This window comes from Ursus americanus, chromosome 14, assembly GCF_024610735.1.
Source record: "Ursus americanus isolate L20-20 chromosome 14, mUrsAme1.1.p, whole genome shotgun sequence".
In the NCBI taxonomy this organism is placed as follows: Eukaryota; Metazoa; Chordata; class Mammalia; order Carnivora; family Ursidae; genus Ursus; species Ursus americanus.
The window spans coordinates 53,477,355-53,500,527 of record NC_142140.1 but is presented as its reverse complement, the minus strand read 5'-3'; the positions used below and the strand labels follow the sequence as shown (position 1 = coordinate 53,500,527).

General features: G+C 39.7%; 1 protein-coding gene across 1 annotated transcript; it reads right to left on the bottom strand.

The window, feature by feature from the left end:
• Nucleotides 1-3,905: 3,905 nt before the first annotated feature.
• LOC123777632 (uncharacterized) lies at nucleotides 3,906-18,670 on the bottom strand. Its single transcript, XM_087867738.1, has 6 exons — nucleotides 18,640-18,670; nucleotides 18,054-18,112; nucleotides 16,957-17,088; nucleotides 6,628-6,715; nucleotides 5,842-5,921; nucleotides 3,906-5,348 (listed from the first exon to the last, which is right to left on the bottom strand). Exons 1-6 carry the CDS (start codon nucleotides 18,668-18,670, stop codon nucleotides 3,906-3,908), a joined length of 1,833 nt encoding a protein of 610 aa, XP_087723864.1.
• Nucleotides 18,671-23,173: the final 4,503 nt, after the last annotated feature.

Genomic DNA, 23,173 nt, shown 5'->3' with positions numbered 1-23,173 from the left:
TTAATGTTGTTTTAAATATGCGAAATCTAAATATTTACATTACTTCTCACTGTTTAAAATTAGACCAAAAATTACTGAAGGAGACAAGCAGTTTATATGACAGGTATAGCATGATGAAGTTTATGTCATCATAAATACTCCTTAAAATAATTATTTCATGTTTTTTATGTTCAATGTAAGTATCCCAACAAGTACAAAGTGACAATGAAGGGCTTAAGCCCACCCGACAGCATGACGAATTTGATACTGTGCCAAGCTTGCGCCAGTTTTATTTAAGAAACAATGCAGATCTCCTTGAAGCCCCAGCATATTCATACACAATCTTAATAGTGACCATCCCTCTCTGAGGGTAAGCATGACACTGAATTTTGCATGTTATCATTCCCCTAGAATGTTTCACATGAATAATAATGTAGCCCATAAACATTCTATGTTTATGGGTTACATTATGTTACATGCTCGCATTTATTATACATAGTATATTATTCAAATCAGCAACTTTTTTTGGCTTTACATTGTCTTGTCTATATTTATCAAGATTGACACAACAAGATCTGGTTTATTAGTTTTAACATACATTCTCGTATCAATGGGCATTTGGGTTAATTACAGTTTTTTTCTATAGATTTACCAGACATGTTCACATGTACTAGTAGTGTTAAACTATCCATGGCAAATACCCACGAATTCCAGAGTGGTAACCTCTGGGAGGGGAGGAGGGGAATAATAGAGGATTTGTCCATGATTTTTTTTATATATATCATGATATGTAATTACCCGTCTGAAGGCAAAGAAAGGCCTTTCTCTGTCGGATTTGGATCTGATACTCAGTTTAAAATATAATATGTATCATGTATACTTATAATTACTTTTAAAATGTCTGAAGCTAATGCAGCCAAAATGTCAGCATTAATTCTGAAAAGTAGTTGCATAGCTATTTATTTTACTGCTCACTGTGCTGTTCTGAATGTTTAAAATATTTTGTATTTTCTTTGGGGGTTTTCAGAGAAAGACTGGCAAGGTAGACTAATGGGTCTCAACCTCCTCTCAAGGTCCTTACAGTAAGAGGTTGGGTCAAGACTTGAGTTCTCTGAGGATAAAGGCTGGAACCAGATACGGTGAAAAAGGAGAAGCCAAACTCACCCATCCTAGTCCCATTCACAGCCCCCCAAAATGAGGGAAACCAGAGAACTGTAGAATTATCTGTCCAATTTCTTTTTTTTAAGATTTTATTTGACACAGAGAGAGTGAGTGAGTGAGTGAGCATGCACCAGCAGGAGGAGCAGTAAAGGGAGAAGCAGGCTCCCCACTGAGCAGGGAGGCCCATGCGGGACTGGATCCCAGGACCCTGGGACCATGACCTGAGCTGAAGGCAGACGCTTAACTGACTGAGCCACCCAGGTGCCCCTATGTGTCCAATTTCTGAAGGGGCTAATTCATGTTTGGTAGGGAAAGAGTCCCTGGAATTTAAAAGGCAGAATAAGAGCAGGAAATGAAAGCTGATGGCAAATTCAATGTAACTTAATCCTACTAAACTTTCTCTTACCTCTTGGAGGTTCTCCAGATAGGCTGATTTTTAAAAAAAAATCTTTCAATTTCTCACAGCATTTAGTAGGGCACATCAGATTGCCTCGAAGTTACCAATGAGTAATTCACCTTTCCTCTAGATATTGAAGGGTAGAGATGGGGAATCTGTTCCCAGAAAGGGCAGAGGAACCAAGTAAGGCAACTGGGCTCCAGGACAAGAGGGATCATCTCAGGAGACTCAACTGTGTTTTCTGACATGAGCAGGGCTTTGAGAGGAGTGGTCACAGGTAGACCCTATAATCTCTGTGGCCCTGGGAGCTCAATTTCCAAAGCTCCTCATTAGCCAAATATGTACTGCCGTTTCTTCCCCAAGGCATTTCAAATCCTCAAGGAGAACAGCTCAATAGAAAGGACTCATGGATGACCAGACTTCCTGACCCTGAAAGGACAGGGGTACATCAATTCTCTTCCCACATGTTTCCTCTCACCTCCAGGCAGGGAACCTCATTCTTGGATTTCTTGGGTCTGACCTTAAGAGAACTGATAAGCTTCTCATTATAACAATTCCCAGCATTCTTTGAGGCAGAGATTATCACTGGAAGAGTAAGAGAAGCAAAGTGGTGTTTAAGTCCCCATAGGAACAGAGACTGGGGACGCAGAGCATGTTATCATGGGATTATCTCCACAAAGTCACTCTAAGAAATAAAGTCCCTTCATGAATGTGGTAAGTACTGTAATAGAAGCGTGCATGCAAAGAAAACAATTTACTAGTTACTTGGGCAGGCTTTTGGAGGTTACCTGGAAAACAGACATCAAAAACAGCAATCTTAGAGATCACACACACAAAGAAACACTAACCAGAAGGAAGCAGGTGATAAATTAATTACATGAACATTGGGAAACTGAGGGATATACAGGATTCTGTACAAACTTTTCTAGTAAGTGCAAAACTGGTTCAAAATGAAAAAAGTTTTTCAAAAATTTAAAAATCAAAATATGGTCCTACAGCATACACATCAAAATTGCCAAAAAGAAAAAGACAATGTAAAATACTACCAAGAGAGCAGACATGTGTATTAAAACAATTACTTCATAAAACTGTTTGGTGGTGTTGAATAAATGTGACCATGCGTATTCCCTATGACCCAGACTGCACTCCTAAAACATACACCCTACAAAAATATGTACAGCTGTGAACCAAAGCATGTACAAGAATGTTCATGGCAGAACTACTTATAAAATACCCCAACGATAGGTCTCCTGGGTGGCTCAGTTGGTTAAGCGTCTGCCTTTGGTTTGGGTCATGATCTCGGGGTCCTGGGATCGAGTCCCACATCAGGCTCTCAGCTCAGTGGGGAGTCTTCTTCTCCCTCTCCCTGTGTCTCTCTTGTTCTTGCTCACTCTCAAATAAAATCTTTAAAAAAAAATACTCCAACTATAAACAACCCAAATGTCCAGAACAGTTGAATGAATTGTGCATATTCATAAAATGGAAAGCTATGTATCAATGAGCATAAAACTCTGCTAAAGGAAGAACATAGATGAATTGCACAAATACAGTGTTGAGCAGAATCCAGATACGGTGATAACGTATCAGGTGCAATAGTGCATATAACTCTGTAAACATACTAAAAAGCACTGAATTTTATACCTTGACACGTAAATTGTATCTCAATAAAGCTGTTGAAAATGCATGATTCTAGGGGCACCTGGCCAGCTCAGTCAGTGAAACATGTGACTCTTGATCTTGGGTTGTGAGTTTGAGCCCCACACTGGGTGCAGAGATTACTTTAAAAAAATCTTTTAAAAAATGCACTGAATCCAGAGAGGATACCTGTTCTGGTGGCAAGAAACGGGGTGATTCATGAGTGAAAAGGAAGCACTGGAGGAGGATTCTTAGTGTTGATAGTGTTCTACTTCTTGACCAGTGTGTTTAATAGTTAATACAGGTAACCTCCATCCTGGTACCCCAGCAGCAATTCAATTCTTTAATTATGCATAAGAATTTCTAAAACACTGTCATGGGTTATATGTTAGTGATAGTCATTTGTGAATAAAACCTCCCTCCCAAAACACACACACACTCACACACTGTAAACATGGAGGCTTAAAACATTAGGCATTTATTTTTCTCAAGTGACAAGTCTTGAAGACACTAAGAGGTTTTTACTTTCAGCATCAAGTGGTCACATACCTAGGGGATGAATAGGGGATTTATCACAGTCACTGCATAACTTGTATTTCTTCCACAAATCTATTTTTCAGAGGCTTTCTCCCATTCTTTACATAGAGTTCTTCTCTGCAGTTAGCATTTGCTTGTATGCCTTCAAGATGGAGAGTTCACTGAAAACTACTGCACATGGACACTACTAGGAATTTTATCCAGCATGAGTGCTCTCGTGATGCCGCCGAAGAGACGAGAGCTTACTGAAAGCATGCCCACAGACATTGCACTGATAGGGTTTTTCGCCAGTATGGACTCTCTTGTGCACAGTAAGATTACACCTTACGCTGAAGGTTTTCCCACACTGATCACACTCATATGGTTTCTCTCCAGTGTGAGTTCTTATGTGTATTGTAAGGGACACATGCCTCCTAAAAGCTTTTTCACACTCACTACACTTGAAGGGTTTCTTTTCCCTGGTATGCTTTTTCATATGCCTCCTATGAGATAAGAGACCACCGAAGGCTTTCCCACATTCCTTACACTCATATTGTTTCATTCTCGTGTGAATTTTCTTGTGCAAAGTGAGGAAAGATTTCACTCTGAAGGCTTTCCCACACTGATTACATGCAAAGGGTTTCTCTCCAGTGTGAATCCTCACGTGTTCTTTAAGGCACGAGTGATCTCTAAAGGCTCTCCCACAGTCATTGCAAGTACATGGTTTCTCTCCAGCATGCATTTTCTTGTGCACATTAAGATTACAGCTCATTCTAAAAGTTCTCCCACACAGATCACACTTGTAAGGTTTCTCTCCAGTATGTATCCGCAGGTGTGTCTTCAGGGCTGATGGACTACTTAATGCTTTTCCACAGTGGCTACACTCAACGGACTTCTCTCCAGTGTGGATTCTCTTATGTCTTGTAAGATATGAAAGAATACTGAAGGTTTTCCCACAATCACTGCAGGAATAGGGCTTCTCTTTCGTGTGTATTATCTTGTGCATGGTAAGCCTTGAGCTTCTACTGAAGGTTTTGCTGCACTGATCACATTTGTAGGGTTTGTCTCTTGAATGAATTCCTTCATGTTGTCGCAGAAGTGAACTATCTCTAAAGGTTTTTCCACAGTCACGGCATTCATAGGGCTTCTCCCCAGTGTGAATTCTCTTGTGCCGAGTAAGGTAAGAGCTTGAACTGTAGGCCTTCCCACACTGGTTACATTTAAAAGGTTTTTCTCCACTGTGGGTTCTCATGTGCAATGCAATGGATGAGTGGTTCTGCAATACTTTACCACACAGGATACACTCAAAAGATTTCTCTCTAATGCAAGCTTTTTCATGCTTAAAGTGTAAGGCTGAACTTAAGACTTTCCTAGAGCCAGTGCATTCATAGGATTTCTCTCTGGTATGTTGTCTCTTGTGAACAGCTAAGAAAGAATTCCCTATGAAGGTATTTTTATCATTTTTAAAGTCATTGGATTTTCCCCCAGAAACAATGTTCTCATGTGGGTTAAGGTGTATCCAATCTCTGAGGGCCTTCCCAAGATGAAGGGGTTGATGGGGATTCTCACCAGGATGAATTCTCTGATTCCAAGTGATGCTAGATTTCAAGCTCAAGGCAATTTTATTCTGTTCAATGGATCTTGTTCCATGAGTTTGCTCCTATTGATTTAAATGAGTTATGATCACTAGATTTATCACATTCATTATATTGATTGAGAATCTTCCTCCCCATACTCATAAATTCTGACATGTTTAAACAAGCACTTTATTAGAACCAGAGCTTACCTAACATCTTCTTAGTGAACATACACAATTCCTGTATGAATTTATTAGCTTGAATAAAGATGAATCTTAAACCAGATGGGTCCCGTCAGGGTGTCTTTAGGGTTTTAACATGTAAATGCTTTGGAGTAAATGTTTTCAATATTTAATATCTAACTTCCACTATGAAAATATTTACTTTTGGAATTCTCTGCAACCATTTTTGGAGCTAGTGTGTGAGTTTCCTTCAAATTCATGATATTTAGAGAATTTCCTTTTTTCTATTGGTAGAATGAGTGCCTCAAATTGCCCCGTTAGTTCATGTGTTCCTTTTATTACACAGAATTCTGGACTTCTAACAGAGAGCAAGAAATTCTCATGTGACTCTTACCTTCCTGCCACTGAGTGCTTCTTTCTCCGAAGTATCTTGCTTATGTTGCGCTTGTTTGGTTTTAAGGAGAACCATCCCATCTGAACAAATTGGGGAGTAAAGTAAGTTTTTGTCAATATGCTGACAAGAGCAGGTAAAGCCCAAGCCCAATCTGAAACAAACAGGGAACAGCCTCGAGTATGAAATGGCAGGATGATAAGGACAAAACTAAGGTCCATGTGGATTTCTCTTCAAACAGACCCTAAACTTAGGAAGACAATGTGCAAGACAAATTCATTCTTGATCAAAAGAATGATATTTACATGCTTTAGTGTTTTGTATCACTTACTAAGGAACGGTTCTATCATGATTGAAAATTACATTAACAAGCAAAGGCTATATATATATATATATATATATATATATATATATATATATATATATGTTACACACACACATATACATATACACATATATGTATATGTGTATATATATACATATGTATGTATATGTATGTACACGCATGTGTATATATGCACAAAATGGGAAGAATTTGACAGTGATTCTATATGTAAACATTAAAGCACGAGACAGGTCTGTCTTTCAGAGCAAGAAAAGTATGAAATGATAGGTTAAAAGCCAAAGACCAGGGAATTCTGAAAGTACATGAATAAACTCAACCAAATGGTCTCTGCTTTCTCCTCAAATTTAAAAGGTATTAAGTTCCCTGTTTGACTTTTTATAATGTACCTCTTCTTCACCCCCACCAGATGTAGTACAAAACATTCATATATGCCCATTGCTCACTTGAACAGATATCTTGGTGACTTCCTGTCTCTGTTTTCATTCCATCTTCCTGTTCCATCTGGGTGATCAGAGTGGGTTTGCTGAGCTGCTTTTCTATAACGGGGAACAATGCATGTGAGGGACCATGTAGTGTACAACAAAACTACCATCAAACCATGGCAACTCTGTCTTTGAGGTTCTGAAGGTAGGTCAAGTGTGGCTTTAGGAGCAGCAAAATGATTATGACAAATTTCTAACAGACAAAGCAAAAGTAAAGCACTTGGGAGATCAGCTTTCAGAGTGATAGAATGAGGACCCTGTTTAAGTCACCTCCCCCACTAAAACCACCAAGGATGGGCAAAACAAATTGATTCTATCAATTCAGAACTCTAGAAATTAACCAAAGACAGAGAACACATGGAAATTTGTCTATCCAAGAAAAAGCACTGAACCTCGGTAAGAGAAAAGGGTCTTTGACATTTTAACTTCAGATTATTTCTATTCTTGCTCTCTCCTTAGCTCTATGGCATAATAGTCAAAAGCCAGATGCCTTGCAGTCAACAGAGACCTGAGCACTGTTAAAAGGACAAGCCCCAGAGCAGTCTATATTATTTTTCTAAAGTACTTCTATTTATTTTTAAAAAGCTACTGAGGAGAGAGATACCATTTTTTTACATTTTTGTACACCTCATTAATACATGGCTCAAAAGAAGACCAGTGGATTCTCATATCCACTGCTGCATTCAGTGTGTGTTCTATGTTGTTTTGGTTGAAGATATGAAGAAAATCTAGGCTCAGACAGATAAGTAGTTGGAAAGGGGAGGAATATATTAATAGTCTTTAAAAATCAGTGTGGATATTCTTTGATAAGTCACCAAAACTCAACAAGTGGAGGTTTCTTTATGTTAGCTGCAATGTAGAATCTGAAACCGTTATCAATGAGTCCTTTGTACTCTTACGTTAAAATCCATTGTCCATCAATGAGTCCTTTTTCATTAAAACCTACCATCCATAATCTGTTAATTCATTATTAATCTAAGCTTGCAGCTCCCCACAAAATCTGTACCCTCAGTGTGCTGTGGCTATTGGATTTTACTCAGAGCTCAGCTTAGCAGGAAAAAAGCTCTGAGGTTTGGGTGATGCCTTGGGGACTTTTAAAAGCTCCAATCAGTTCCTGGGGATCCAGAATTCTGTACATGAGCAAGGTTATGCACATTCCCAGGAAAGAGGTTAAGTCCAAAGTCACAGAGCTTTGGTTGACTTTTAGACCCTGCCCAAGCTGGAAATGAAAAATAACCTGGTCTTGTAAGTTGCCTGAAGCTTAAAGGTATGACTTCTTACATAGATCTACTTGGCAAGGGACGAAGAGACGTAGGCAAGGCATTTAAGAAAGTGCTTCTAATCATTGTTGGACTAAGTTACAATGACCAGGAAACCACACTTAAAAAATTTTTAAAGCACTTTTTAATTTTTTAATTTTTATTTATTTTTTTACTTTTTATTTGTTCTTTTTTTTGTTTTTACTTTGTGTTTACTTTTTTAATTTTTTAAATTATTTTTAAGTAGGCTCTATGCCCAGTGTAGAGCCCAACACAGGGCTTGAACTCACAACCCTAAGATCAAGACCTGAGCTGAGATCAGGAGTAGGACACTTAACTGACCGAGCCACCCAAGTGCCACAAAATAAGCACTTTAAAAGTTAGGAGAAAACTCTGTGGCTGAGCATTTCAGGGAATACAGAACCTGTGGAATTCAGCTAGGAAGGTCACTAAACAAACAAGCACCAACAAGAAAACAATAAACCTTGACAGCAAAGGCATCTGATACTAGAGTTAGTAGAATATATTATTTAAAATGTCATTTTCATGTGTCTGTTACATCAGTGTGGATGGAACTGGAGGGTATTATGCTGAGTGAAGTAAGTCAATCAGAGAAAGACAATTATACGGTTTCACTCATATGTGGAACGTAAGGAATAGCACAGAGGACATTCGGGGAAGGAAGGGAAAACTGAAGGGGGGGAATCAGAGGGGGAGATGAACCATAAAGACTCTTAAACTGAGGGTTGCTGGAGGGCAGGTGGGGGGGTGAAGTAATTGGGTGATGAGCATTAAGGAGGGCACTTGATGTAATGAGCACTGGGTGTTATATGCAACTGATAAATTACTGAACACTACATCTGAAAACTGATGTACTATATGCTGGCTAATTGAATTTAAATTTAAAAAATTAAAAATAAAATGTCATTTTTAAGAACAAATTAGAGACATGCAAAGAAACAGGAAAGTATACCATACATATGGGGTAAGAAAAGCAGCCAATAGAAAACATCCCTTAAAAGGCCATACTTCGGAGTTAGTAGACAAATATTTAATAAAATATTTAAAATCATCCAAACAGACTTAATGGACAAAGACTGAAAACTATCCCCCTAAGATTAAGAATGACAACAAAAGGATGTCCATTCTTGCCACTTATAGTCCACATTACATTAGAAATTCTAACCAGGACAACTAGGCAAGGAAAAAAGAAATAAATGTTATCCAATTTGGAAAGAAGAAAAACCATCTCTATTCACAGATGTCATAAGCTTATAAATAGAATATCTGAAATAATCCACACACAAAAAAAACTGTTAGGTGGCAAGGAAAAGATCATACACAATGTATCTATTTTATTTCTATATACCAGCAATTAATATAATGAAAATGAAACCAAGAAAACAATTCCATTGACAACAGGATCAAAAAATGATTAGGGATAGATTTAACATAAGAACTTTAAGGGGCGCCTGGGTGGCACAGTGGTTAAGCGTCTGCCTTTGGCTCAGGGCGTGATCCTGGCATTGTGGGATCGAGCCCCACATCAGGCTCCTCCACTATGAGCCTGCTTCTTCCTCTCCCACTCCCCCTGCTTCTGTTCCCTCTCTCGCTGGCTGTCTCTATCTCTGTCAAATAAATAAATAAAATCTTTAAAAAAAAAAAAAACATAAGAAGTTTAAGACTTAGGGGTGCCTGGGTGGCTCGGTCAGTTAAGCATCTAACTCTGGGTTTCAGCTTAGGTCATGGTCTCAGGGTCGTGGGATCAAGCCTGGTGTCAGGCTCTGCACTCAACATGGAGTATTCAGGAGACTGTCTCCCTTTCCCTCCTCCTGTTCATGCAGGCTCTCTCTTGCTCTCTTTCTCTCTAAAATAAATAAATAAAATCTTTTTTATAAAGTATTTTTTATTGTCTAATACTTAGACATTGTAGGGATACCTGGGTCGCTCAGTCAGTTAAGTGTCTGCCTTTGGCTCAGATCATGATCCCAGGACCCTGGGATCAAGTCCCACACTGGGCTCCTTGCTCAGTGGGGAGCCTGCTTCTCCCTCTGCCTGCTGCTCCCCCTGCTTACACTCTCTCTCTCTGACAAATAAATAAATAAAATCTTAAAAAAAAACTTACATTGTTAACAGAATTTAAAGACCTCTATGGACAGAAAATATAAAAACGACCAATCAGAGATGAAGAACTCAATAACTGAAATTAAAAATACACTAGAGAGAATAGTAGACTAGAGAAAGCAAAACAGATCACAGAGCTGGAAGACAAGGTAGTGGAAAGCAACCAAGATGAACGGAAAAAAAGAACACTTAAAATTAAAAATAGGGGCACCTGGCTGTCTCAGTTGGTGTAGCAAGTGATTCCTGATCTCAGGGTTATGAGTCTGAGCCCCACGTAGGGTGTAGAGATCACTTAAAAATAAAAGTTAAAAAATTTTTTGAGAGTAGGTTGAGGGAACTCAATGACATCATCAAGCATAACAATACTTGCATCATATGGATCCCAGATTAGAAGGGAGAAAAGGGGGCAGAAAATTTATTTGAAGAAATAATGAATGAAAAATTCCCTTATCTGGGGAAGGGAACAAACATCCAGATCCAGGAGTCACCCCCAACAAAATCAGCCTAAGAAACTCCACACCCAGACACATAGGTATTAAACTGGCAAAGAAGAATGATAGAGAATTTTAGAAGCAGCAAGATTCAACAGTTACATACAAGGGAAATCCTATAAGGCTATCAGCTAATTTTTCAGCAGAAACTTTGCATGCCAGAAGAGAGTGGCATGATGTATTCAAAGTGCTGGAAGGATAAAAACCTGCAACCAAGAATACTCCACCCAGCAACGCTGTTGTTCAGAATACAAAATAAAGACTGTCCCAGAAAAAGGAAAGTTGAAGGAATTTAACTCCAATAAACCAGTCTTACAAGAAATGTTAAAGGGAATCCTTTGAGTGGAAAGGAAAAGCCATAATCAGAAGTAATAAAACTATAAAAGGAAAAAATTTCACAGGTACATTCCAACATAATAAAAGTAGCAGATTCATCATTTGTAAAACCAGTGTGGAGATTAAAGCACAAAAGCAATAAAATTAATTATATCAATAAAAATCAGTCAGGAGGGGCACCTGGGTGGCTCAGTCAGTTAAGCATCTGCCTTCAGCTCAGGTCATAATCTCAGGGTCCTGGGATTGAGCCCCGCATCAGGCTTCCTGCCCAGCAAGGAGTCTGTTTCTCCTTCTGCCCCTCCCCTCTCCCTGGTCATGCACGCACTCACTCTCTCTCTCTGTCTCTCAAATAAAATATTTTTAAAAATCAGTCAAGGGATTCACAAAATGAAAGGATGTAAAGTATGACATGATATACATAAAACCTGTGTGTAGGGGGGTAAAATTTTAGTACTTTTAGAGTGGATTCAAACTTAAGAGACCAATCTAATACAGACTGCTATACACGTAAGATATTATATATAAACCCAAGAGTGGTAATCACAAGTCAAAAACCTGTAATAGATACCCTAAAAATAAAGAGAGAGGAATTCAAGTGTATCATAAAGAAAGCCACAAAACCACAAGGAAAGAGAGCAAGAGAAGAAAGGAACTGACAAGAACTACAAAAGCAACCATAAAACAAGTAACGAAATGGCAATAAGTACATATCTATCAATAATTAACTATGAATGTAAATGGACTAAACACTCCAAAAGACAGAGTGACTGAATGGATAAAAAAAGCAGGACCCATCTATATGCTACCAACAAGACAATCATTTCAGACTTAAAGACACATGCAGATTCAAAGTAAAGGGATGGAAAAACATTTACAGTGCAAATGGAAAGAAAGTGAAAAGAAAGCTGAGGTAGCAAATACTGACATGGAACAAAATAGACTTCAAAACAGATTGTAACAAGAGAGAAGGACGTTACGTCATCATAAAGGAAACAACCCAACAAGAAGACGTAACAACTGTAAATATTTATGCACCCAACTAAGGAGCACCCAAATACATAAAACTATAAAAAACAGAGGAAATCAATAGTAATACAATGATAGCAGGGGACTTCAACACTCCATTTACATCAATGGACAGATCATCCAGACAGAAAATCAACAAGGAGAGTGCCTTGGTGATTCAGTCAGTTAAGCATCTGCCTCTGGCTAGGGTCGTGATCACAACATTCTGGGATCAATTCCCACATCGGGTTCCCTGCTCAGCAGGAAGTCTGCTTCTCCCTCTGACCCTCTCCCCTGCTCATGCGCGCGCTCTCTCTCTCTCTCTCTCACACACACACACACAAATAAACAAAATGTTTTTTTAAAAATCAACAAGGAAACCATGGATTTCAATGACATACAGGACCAGATGCATCTAACAGATATTCAGAACATTCCATCCCAAAACAACAGAATACATATTATTTTCAAGTGCACACAAAACATTCTACAGAAGATACCACATGTTAGTTTACAAGTCTCAACAAATACGAAAAGACCGAAATCATATCATGCATCTTTTTCAACCACAGTGGTATGGAACTAGAAATAAACCACAAGAATGAAAAATCTGGAAAGAATATAAATACATGGAGGTTAAGTAACATGCTGCTGAACAATGAATGGGCCAACCAGGAAATCAAAGAGGAAGTTTAAAAATACATGGAGACCAATGAAAATGAAACCACAATTGTCCAGAATCTTTGGCATGCAGCAGAAACTTTTCTAAGAGGGAAGATTATAGCAATACAGGCATACCTCAAGAAGCAGGAAAAAATCTCAAATGAACAACCTAACCTTCCACCTAAAGGAGCTACAAAAAAGAACAAATCCCAAATCCAGTATAAGGAAAGAAATAATGAAGATTAGAAAATAAATGAAATTGAGGGGCGCTTGGGTGGCGCAGTCGTTAAGCGTCTGCCTTCAGCTCAGGGCGTGATCCCGGCCTTCTGGGATCGAGCCCCACCTCAGGCTTCTCCACCAGGAGCCTGCTTCCTCCTCTCCCACTCCCCCTGCTTGTGTTCCCTCTCTCGCTGGCCATCTCTCTCTGTCACATAAATAAATAAAATCTTAAAAAAAAAAAGAAAAAGAAAATAAATGAAATTGAGACTAAAAAACTATAGAACAGATCAGCGAAACAAGGAACTGGTTCTTTGACAAGATTAACAAAATCAAGAGACCTTTAGCCACACTCATCAAAAGAGGAAGGACTCAAAATCATACATGAAGGAAGAGAAATAGCAACACGACACCACAGAAATACAAAGGATTATAAGAGAATATTATAAAAAGTTATGTGCCAACAAACTGGACAACCTGGAAGAAACAGATAAATTCCTAGAAACATATAACATCCCAAAACTGAATCAGGAAGAAATAGAATTTTTGAACCAACCAATTGAATCAGTAAGATGAAACAAAGATTGAATCAGTAAGATGAAACAAAACAGGAAGAAATAGAATTTTTGAACCAACCAATTGAATCAGTAAGATGAAACAAAGATTGAATCAGTAAGATGAAACAAAACAGGAAGAAATAGAATTTTTGAACCAACCAATTGAATCAGTAAGATGAAACAAAGATTGAATCAGTAAGATGAAACAAAACAAAACAAAAAACAAACAAACAAAAAAAAAACTTCCAAAAAACAGAAGTCCAGGACCGGATGGCTTCACAGGTGAGTTCTACCAAACTAAAATTTAAAGAAAGAAGAGTTAACACCTATTCATCTCTAACTGTTCCCCCAAAAAAAGGAGAAAGGAAAATTCCCAAATTCATCCTGTAAGGGGTTTCTGGGGCCACCCAGAAACCAGTTAAGCATCTGCCTTCCACTCAGGTCATGATCCCAGGGTGTTGGCAAATGGTGTTGGCAAAACTGGACAGCAACATACAAAAGGATAAAACTGATCACTTTCTTACACCGTACACAAAAATGAACTCAAATGGATTAAAGACCTAAATGTGAAAACTGAAACCATTAAATTCCCAGAAGAAAACATAGGCAGTAAGTAATTTACAACATTAGCAGTAGAAACATTTTTCTAAATACAAGTGCTCTGGCAAGGGAAACAAAAATAACATTAAACTATTGGTACTACTGCAAAATAAAAAGCTTCTGCACAGTAAAGGAAACAATCAATGAAAAGACAACTTACTAAATGGGAGAAGATATTTGCAAATACTATATCCAATAAGGGGTTAATATTCAAAATATACCTATACAACACCAAAAAAACAGATATTCCAATTAAGAAGTGAGCAGAGGACATGAATAGACACTTTTCCAAAGACATCCAGGCAGCCAACAGACACATGAAAAGATGGTCAACAGCACTCATCATAAGAGAAATGCAATTCAAAACCACAATGAGCTATCACCTCCCATCTGTTAGAATGGCTAAAATCAGCAACACAAGAAATAGTAAGTAGTGGTAAGGATGTGGGGAAAAAGGAACCCTCTTGCACTGTTGGTGGGAACATAAACTGGTGTAGCCATTGTGGAAAACAATATGGAGGATCCTCAAAAAATTTAAACTAGGATTACCACATGATCCAGTAATTCCACTACTGGATATTTACCCACAGAAAATGGTAACACTAATTCAAAAAGATAACTCCACCCCCATTTGTTGCAGCCTTATTTATAGCAGCAAAAATACAGAAGCAACCCAAGTGTCCATCGACAGATGAATGTATAAATAACATGTGGTACATATATACGATGGAATATTATTCAGCCATAAAAAAGAATGAAATCTTGCCATTTGCAACAACATGAATAGATCTAGAGTATAACATTAAGTAAGTCAGTTGGAGAAAAAGACCATGTGAGTTTCACCCATATGTGGACTTTAAGAAACAAAACAAACCAACAAAGAAAAAAAAAAAGACAAACCAAAAAAAACAAATTCTTAACTACAGAGAACAAACTATAGAGAACAAACCTCCTGAAAAAGGTGAAGGAGATTAAGCATACACTTACCTTGATGAATACTAAGTAATATATAAAACTGTTGAATCATGCTATTGTACACCTGAGACTAACGTAACACTGTATGTTAATTATACTTTAATTTAAAATTTTAATTAAAAATATATTAACATAATGATGTACTGTATGGTAACTAACATAATAATAAAATATAAAAATATATTAACAAAATAAAGACCTCAATGAATGAAAGGATATCCCATGTTCATAGATTGGAATAATTAATATTGCTAAGTTGTCAACACTCCCCAGATTGATCTACAGACTCAATGCAGCTTTTATCAAAATCCCACCTAAATTCTTTGCAGAAATTGACAAACTTAGCCTAAAATTCATATGAAAATGCAAGGTATCCAGAATAGTCTTGAAACAATCTTGAAAAAGAGAACGTTGGAAAACTCACACTTACCAATTCAGATCTTACTACAAAGCTACAACACTAATCAACAGCATGGTACTGGTACAGGGACAGAAATATAAGCCATCGGAATATAACTGAGAGCCCAGAAAACTGAAAAGTTGGATTATTAAAATTAAACTTTTATGCCACAAATGATACCACCAAGAAAGTCAAAAGGCAAGACACAGAATGTAAGAAAATATTTGCAAATCATATACCTGATAAGGGATCTATATCCCGAATATATAAAGAACATTCACAACTCAATAGAAAAAATAGCAATCCAATTCTTATATGGGCAAAGAATTTTTTTAAAGATTTATTTATCTGAGAGAGAGAAAGATCATGCACGAGTGGGGGAAGGGGCAGAGGAAGAGGGAGAGAATCTCAAGCAGATTCCCCACTGAGCATAGAGCCCAATAAGCACATGAAATGTTGCTCAACATCACTAGTCATTAAGGAAATGCAAATCAAAACCACAATGAGATACCATTTTACCAACGTTAGGATATCTATAAACAAAAAGCAGGCAGTGTTAAGTGTTAGCAAGAATGTGGAGATTTTGGAACATTTATACATTGCCGGAGAGAATGTAAAATAACACAGCCAATTTGGAAAACTGTTTGGCAGTTCCTCAAAATGTTAAGCATAGAGTTACCAAATGGCCCAGCAACTCTACTCGCAGGCATATACCCAAGGTCAATGAAAATGTATGTCCACACAAAAACTTGTATTGTATGAATGCTTGTAGCAGCGCCATTCACAGAAGCAAGTGCCAAAAATATCAATGTCCATCAGCTAATGAATGGATAACCAAAAGGGTAGGTCTACATAACAGACTATTACTCAGTAATAAATAAGAATTAAGTAGTGATAGAAGGGGGAATGAAACATGAGAGACTATGGACTATGAGAAACAAACTGAGGGCCTCAGAGGGGAGGGGGGTGGGGAAATGGGATAGACCGGTGATGGGTAGTAAGGAGGGCACGTATTGCATGGTGCGCTGGGTGTTATACCCAACTAATGAATCATCGAGCCTTACATCGGAAACCAGGGATGTACTGTATGGTGACTAACATAATATAATAAAAAATCATTAAAATAAAAAAAATATTCTCTCTAAATGGAAAAAAAATAAAAAATAAAATGGACGCGTCTTTAAAAAAAAAGAATTAAGTAGTGATAAATGCTACAACATGAATAAACATAGAAAACATTATGCTATGGGAAAGAAACCAGTCACAGAAGACCGCATGTGGTATGATTCCATTCATACGAATATTCAGAATAGGCAAGTCTGTAGAAATGGAAAGTAGATTAGTTGCTGCCAGGGTCTAGAGACCAGGGAGGAATGAAATGCCCTGTATGCAGGGCAATGAGAATGTTCTGAACAAAAACAAAACAAGACAAAACAAAAAATCAAGAAACAGACACGCATACACAACATATTGCTTTGTATTCTCTAAATGGCTAAACTATGGTAGGTGTATTATATCTTAATACAAGCTATTTTTCTTAAAAGTAAAAATCCACAAAAACCTACAAGAAACCAACAGGAATATTCATATTAACCACAAGGTAACCGGGGCTTATTCACCCCAGAAATCCATGTTCAAACTCAATAAATAAATGGATCGTCAGCCTTACCCAGAGATGCCAAGTTTCTATAGTTCTCCAGCATCACATCTCTGTACAGTTTTCTCTGACGTGAATTCAACAACGCCCATTCCTCCTGGGTGAAGTTCATGGCCACATCCTCAAAGGTTATTGAGTTCTAAAATATCAACACATCCTGTCTCAATCAGCAACCAACCCCATCAACATTCTTGGGAAGAGAGTCAGGGTGACCTCACTGGGGATGATCTTTCATAGTGATTTCAAGATCCTAGAAGTCAGTCCTCTTCCCTCTCACTCCTTAAGGATCTCAGTCAGTCTCAAGAATTTAAAGCATCTCTAACACACGATGAGCTGTATCTCTCCACACCTAGCCTGAGAGTTTTCACAGTCTTACTCTATCTCCAGGATCCAACACAGACCTGAACCCACTGCAAGACAAATACTTGCTAAATACATTTCCCCCTACAGAATGACCATATACTTTATATCCTTTTACTCTCCCTAACATCATTAAGTAGAAAAGATGCCTGAAAAAGACTGCAGAGTAGTGGAGTAATTTTGTTGGAGGAACCACCATCAGGTCTCAAGATAAAAGATGGATTGTTAAGCGTCCTGCGAAAATTAATAAAGGGAAACCTCACTGATATGGAGCCAGCTGGCCAGCAAGGGGAGCTCTCACCCCCACCACCAGTGGTCATTGCTGACCCAACAGGAAGAGACACACCTTGCAAGTCCTTACTCCTTTAGCTACTACTTACTACCCCAGCAGGAGGAAGAAGGTTTTAAGCACAGCCCAGGGAATGAGAGACTGACACAACTCAGCCAATGGAAAGACACAATACATTAAATTCCCAATTTATTCAATAGATGTTTTGTTTATAACAGCCTTCCAACTCCCTCCTTTCCTCTATAAGAGAGGTTCCTCTCCTTTGTTCTCCAGACTTGCCTACAGTTTCACTGTAGCTTGCTTGCCCCAAATTGCGATTCTCTGCTATTCCCAAATAAACCCATTTCTGCTGGTAAAATCACTGACAAGTTTTATTTTTAAGGTTAACGCTCTGGAGTGTTGGCAGGAAACACATTCACTCCAGGACAGAAATGTTATTTTAGAAGAAAATTCACCTGTAATGCAGAGTGGATGTTTTCCACCTTTGTGATCCTCTCATGGGCACCAGCAGGGTCTACAACAAGCAGAAATAGAAGACAAGGTGACATGAGAGCCTAGGCACATCCAGTATTTTAACACCCGCAAGTCTAGAAATTGTCCAATTATCAGCTGAGTCATCCATACATATACACATGCCCTTATTAGCCAGAGCCAGAAAACAGGGTGCCTTGATACCCATGAGGAATGGATTTAGTCTCCATTTTCTTAGGCAGGGAAATTGAAACTCAGAATGGTAGAGTTGTGATCTTTCCCAACTTTATAAAACAAATGGATGGGATAATGAAGTGCCACCCCTAAATGTTCTTCCCTCTCTCTCCACCATGCACAAATGCCTCCTCCTCCAAATTCCCAAAGACCACTGAATCATAAGGGAGCAAATTCTGGGGCTCCAGGGGTTTGCAGAGTTCCACACCAGCTCCTCTCACGTTAGCCTCTCCTTCCCAGTCCTCCTCCATGGCGACTCGGCTTTCTTCCTTGGTGCCCACTCTAAGGGGGAAAGGCCACTTGATTCTAGTGAAGTGCATCTACCCTAGAACTTACCGAATATAGCAGACAGATGCATGGCTGCCATTTTGCAAGACTTGAGTCAATATGCCCAGGATGCTCCTCTTCTTGCTGCTCTGGTCCACTGCAGGCAGGACTCTGAAATGAAGAAACGTTAACGAGAGAATCTGCAAGCTTTCTGTTTCTCCTTTGCACTGAGGACAATTCCATCATAGCCCATCTAGCATGTGTCCCTCTCAAATTCAGTCTTTGATCCTGGGTCTTTGTCTTGCCATGGACAACCTCAAAGCAATATGATAGGTGTTCTTGATCTCAGGTGTTCTTGATCTCCCTCGTCCCCAAAGTAAATCTACCACATTACCAAACCACAACGCCCATCACTTATCAAAACTCCCACCTCCGCTGAGGCACTTCCCTGGTTTCTCATCTGCAATGGCACCAAGGCATAGACCTCATTACGTCATCAGCACCTGACTCACACTCTTGACTCTCTGCCTTGATTCAAGACAATTCTATGTTCTAGGGCATAAGCTAGCGAACATCCATGACTTTCACATCTCAGTCACGTAACCTGAACTTCTTACCTGAGACTCCTGCCCTCTCCAAGACAGAAGTCACACCATCCCACTGTCAACATGGTAGCTATACTTCCACCCTGTTCACTTTTTAATTTGTACTGCACTTGCTCTTTCAATAATATATTTTCCAAACCTCAAATTCCTCTCTCTCTCTGGACTGTTGTAACACCTGCTCTGGATAATTCCAACCATGTGTCTATCCCACCTGGGTGATTCCTACCTAAGCAGTTTCATGGGAAGCACTAAAACTTTGAGGCCATCTACTCTAAACAGGCCTTCAATGCTAAAGAAAAATCCCTACAAGCAATTTAATCCCTTAGTTATCCAAAGCTCTTTTCACAATTTCTCCAGGACTTTGAATCTCACATGGTCTCAACTTTTCCTCTTCAACAATAAATGATCTTCTATCTTACTTCACAAAGAAACACTAACAATGAGAAGGATTTTTCCTCTCCTTGCCACTAGTTCAAATGTAGTCCAACACCATCATGGTTTCTTTCTCCCTTGATTTGACAACAAGGAAGTGTCTTCCTTTTTTTTTTTTTAAAGATTTTATTAAGATTTTATTTATTTATTCGACAGAGATAGAGACAGCCAGCAAGAGAGGGAACACAAGCAGGGGGAGTGGGAGAGGAAGAAGCAGACTCACAGCAGAGGAGCCTGATGTGGGGCTCGATCCCGTAACGCTGGGATCACACCCTGAGCTGAAGGCAGACGCTTAACCGCTGTGCCACCCAGGCGCCCCTAAGATTTTATTTTTGAGTAATCTCTACAACCAATGTGAGGCTCAAACTCAACTTCGAGATCAAGAGTCACATGCTCTTCCCACTGAGTCCTCCAGGTGCCCCTCTTCTTATCAAAAGCCAGGATCTCTGACTTTGCTATGCCAGAGTTTCCCATCCTTGGCACTACTGACATCTGGGACTGGATACCTCTTTGCAATGGGGGCACCCACGTGCTTTGCAGCATCTCTGAACTCTACCCAGCAGATGTCAGTAGGATCCTCTCCAGTTGCAAAATCAAAACTGTCTTCAGATATTGCCCAGTGTCCCCCAGGCAGCAAAACTGCCCCCCCATTAAGAACCACTGGTCTAATCCCTTCCTATCTTCTCTCAGAAGGCTTACTCTATTGTTACTCCTTGGTTCTTCTTTTCCATCACCACTGTAAGCACAAAGAGTTAGGGGTCCTCAGAAAAAGTGAGACATAGCTTTCTTGACATAAGAAAAGTTATTTTAGGGGCGCCTGGGTGGCACAGTGGTTAAGCGTCTGCCTTCGGCTCAGGGCGTGATCCTGGCGTTATGGGATCGAGCCCCACATCAGGCTCCTCTGCTGTGAGCCTGCCTCTTCCTCTCCCACTCCCCCTGCTTGTGTTCCCTCTCTCACTGGCTGTCTTTATCTCTGTCGAATGAATAAATTTAAAAATCTTTAAAAAAAAAAGAAAGAATTATTTTAGGCCCCAGGCCACCTTGGTGAGCTATGCCTGACCAGGACTACTTGCCCAAAGCACATTCTTGAGTTATCTTTGCAGGATTTAAACCCCTTTGATCATTCAAACACCAGACAAACGGGAGCCTGAGAACTGACAGATGTTGACCCTTGCTGGCCTGGTGACTTCCATCAACTAAGACCTGGACTCTACCACCTTAAAATGACTTTTGCCCCAATTCCATCCTGAAATTCCCCATTGCCCAAGCCCCTTCATGAGTATGTATGCACCCTTAGCTTAAAAATTCCCCAGTTTTGTTGTTGGAGACGACACGGCTTTAGGAAATATCCCCAGAGTTCTCCTTTATTTGTTGTGAAGTAAAACCCTTTTCCTCTTCTTTGGCTTAATCATGTCGTTTGACTCAACACACACCACGAGGTGAACCCAGTTTTGGGGAACACCACCAACTTCTACTTCACTGTCCTCATACTTTTAATATTTATTTTTTAATTATTTTACTTATTTGTCAGAGAGAGAGAGCGCACAAGCAGGGGGAGCGGCAGAGGGAGAAGCAGGCTCCCTGCTGAGCAAGGAGCCTGACGTGGGACCTGATCCCAAGACTCCAGGATCATGACGTGAGCCGCAGACACACACTTAACTGACTGAGCCACGCTGGCATCCCATACCTTTAATATTTAAACATAACATAAACATAATACATCTCTCCCATCTTGAAACAAACTTGTGCCTCAGGTCCCACTTCTCCCTCTGGTTACTGCTCCCTCACTCTTCTTCACCACCAAACTTCTCGAAAGAGTAGTCTACCCTCACACTGCCCCCATTTCCTCACCTTCCTTAATACACACTCCAACCTGGCTCCCAGCCCACTGCCCCCCATCTGCCAAGACTGTGTATTCGAGAGACTTAAGAGAATCAATCCAGTAATGCACTTCTGTCTTTGACTTAAGTTGGTCCCGCGGAGGAATTCTATCGCTACTCTCTTCGCTAAGTTACTCTCTTCCCTGGGCTTTTGTGACCAGGCTTACTTCTCTGGCTATTCTCTTTTCACCTTGGCAAGCTCTTCTCCCATTGCTGACTGTCCTCCAGGATCAGTCTTGGCCTCCATTTCTTGCCTCATTCTGTGCCTTCTGTATCTATTATTCATCTCCTTAATTTTCATCTCTAGCTGGTAACACCCAAACCTCCACTAAGGGATGTCAAATTTATGCTTAAGACCCATATCCTCTGGGCACCTGGGTGGCTCAGTCGTTAAGCGTGTGCCTTCGGCTCAGGGCGTGATCCCAGCGTTCTGGCATCAAGCCCCACGTCAGGCTCCTCCGCTGGGAGCCTACCTCTTCCTCTCCCACTCCCCCTGCTTGTGTTCCCTCTCTCGCTGGCTGTCTCTCTCTCTCTGTCGAACGAATGAATAAAATCTTTAAAAAAAAATTAAGACCCATATCCTGCTGCTTTTCAACTACTAAATTTCTGTCATCTAAAATTTTCAGACTCCTCTGATGAAACTTAAAAACTGAATGTAGTGATCCAAAGGGGCCCACACCCCAACGTTTACATCCGCAATGTCCACAATAGCCAAACTATGGAAAGAGCCCAGGTGTCCATTGACAGATGAATGGATAAAGATGTGGTCCATATATACAATGGATTATTATGCAGCCATCAAAAATTTGAGATCTTGCCATTTGCAACGAGGTGGATGGAAATAGAGGGTTAATTATGCTAAGCAAAATAAGTCAATCAGAGAAAGACAATTATCAATCATCTCACTGATATGCGGAATTTGAGAAACAAGGCAGAGGATCATAAGGGAAGAGAGAAAAAAAATAAAACAAGAGATAAATAAAACCAGAGAGGGAGACAAACCATAAGAGACTCTTAATCTCAGGGAAAAAACTGAGGGCTGCTGGAGTGGAGGGGCTGGGAGGGATGGGGTGGCTGGGTGATGGACACTGGGGAGGGTATGTGCTATGATGAGCGCTGGGAATTGTGTAAGACTGATGAATCACAGACCTGTACCCCTGAAACAAATAATACATTATATGTTAATAAAAAATATTTTTTTAAAAAACTGAACTACTTATCTCTTCCCAAAAAAACTGTTTCACTTCAAACATATGCGCTCTTGCTAAGGCATAGGAGCTCCCTGGCTATTGAAAGCAGGTAGAAAGGATTATTGGTGTCCCACCCTTCGTCCCACCCCACAGCTACCACAGCTACAATTAACTGAAACAAGATTAAGCATTTGACAAGGGCTTCTGGCCTCCTATGGGTGGGAATCAAAACCTTAACAAAAGCCTTGATTCCTCTCCCTCAGGCTACAACATCAATTGAAAATTTAAAACATAGGCACACTCTCTCTCCCACCTCCAAACAGCAGCAACAATCACTTGAAACCCAAACTATTCCCTGACGGGATCCTCCACCCCACCACTGTAGCAGAAATTGGCTGAAACTCACATTAATCCAAACCATGCCCCCCCTCAACACCCAAACCCTATCAATCATTTAATGGTGCTTTCTCCAGAGACAATCTCCCCAACTACAGAA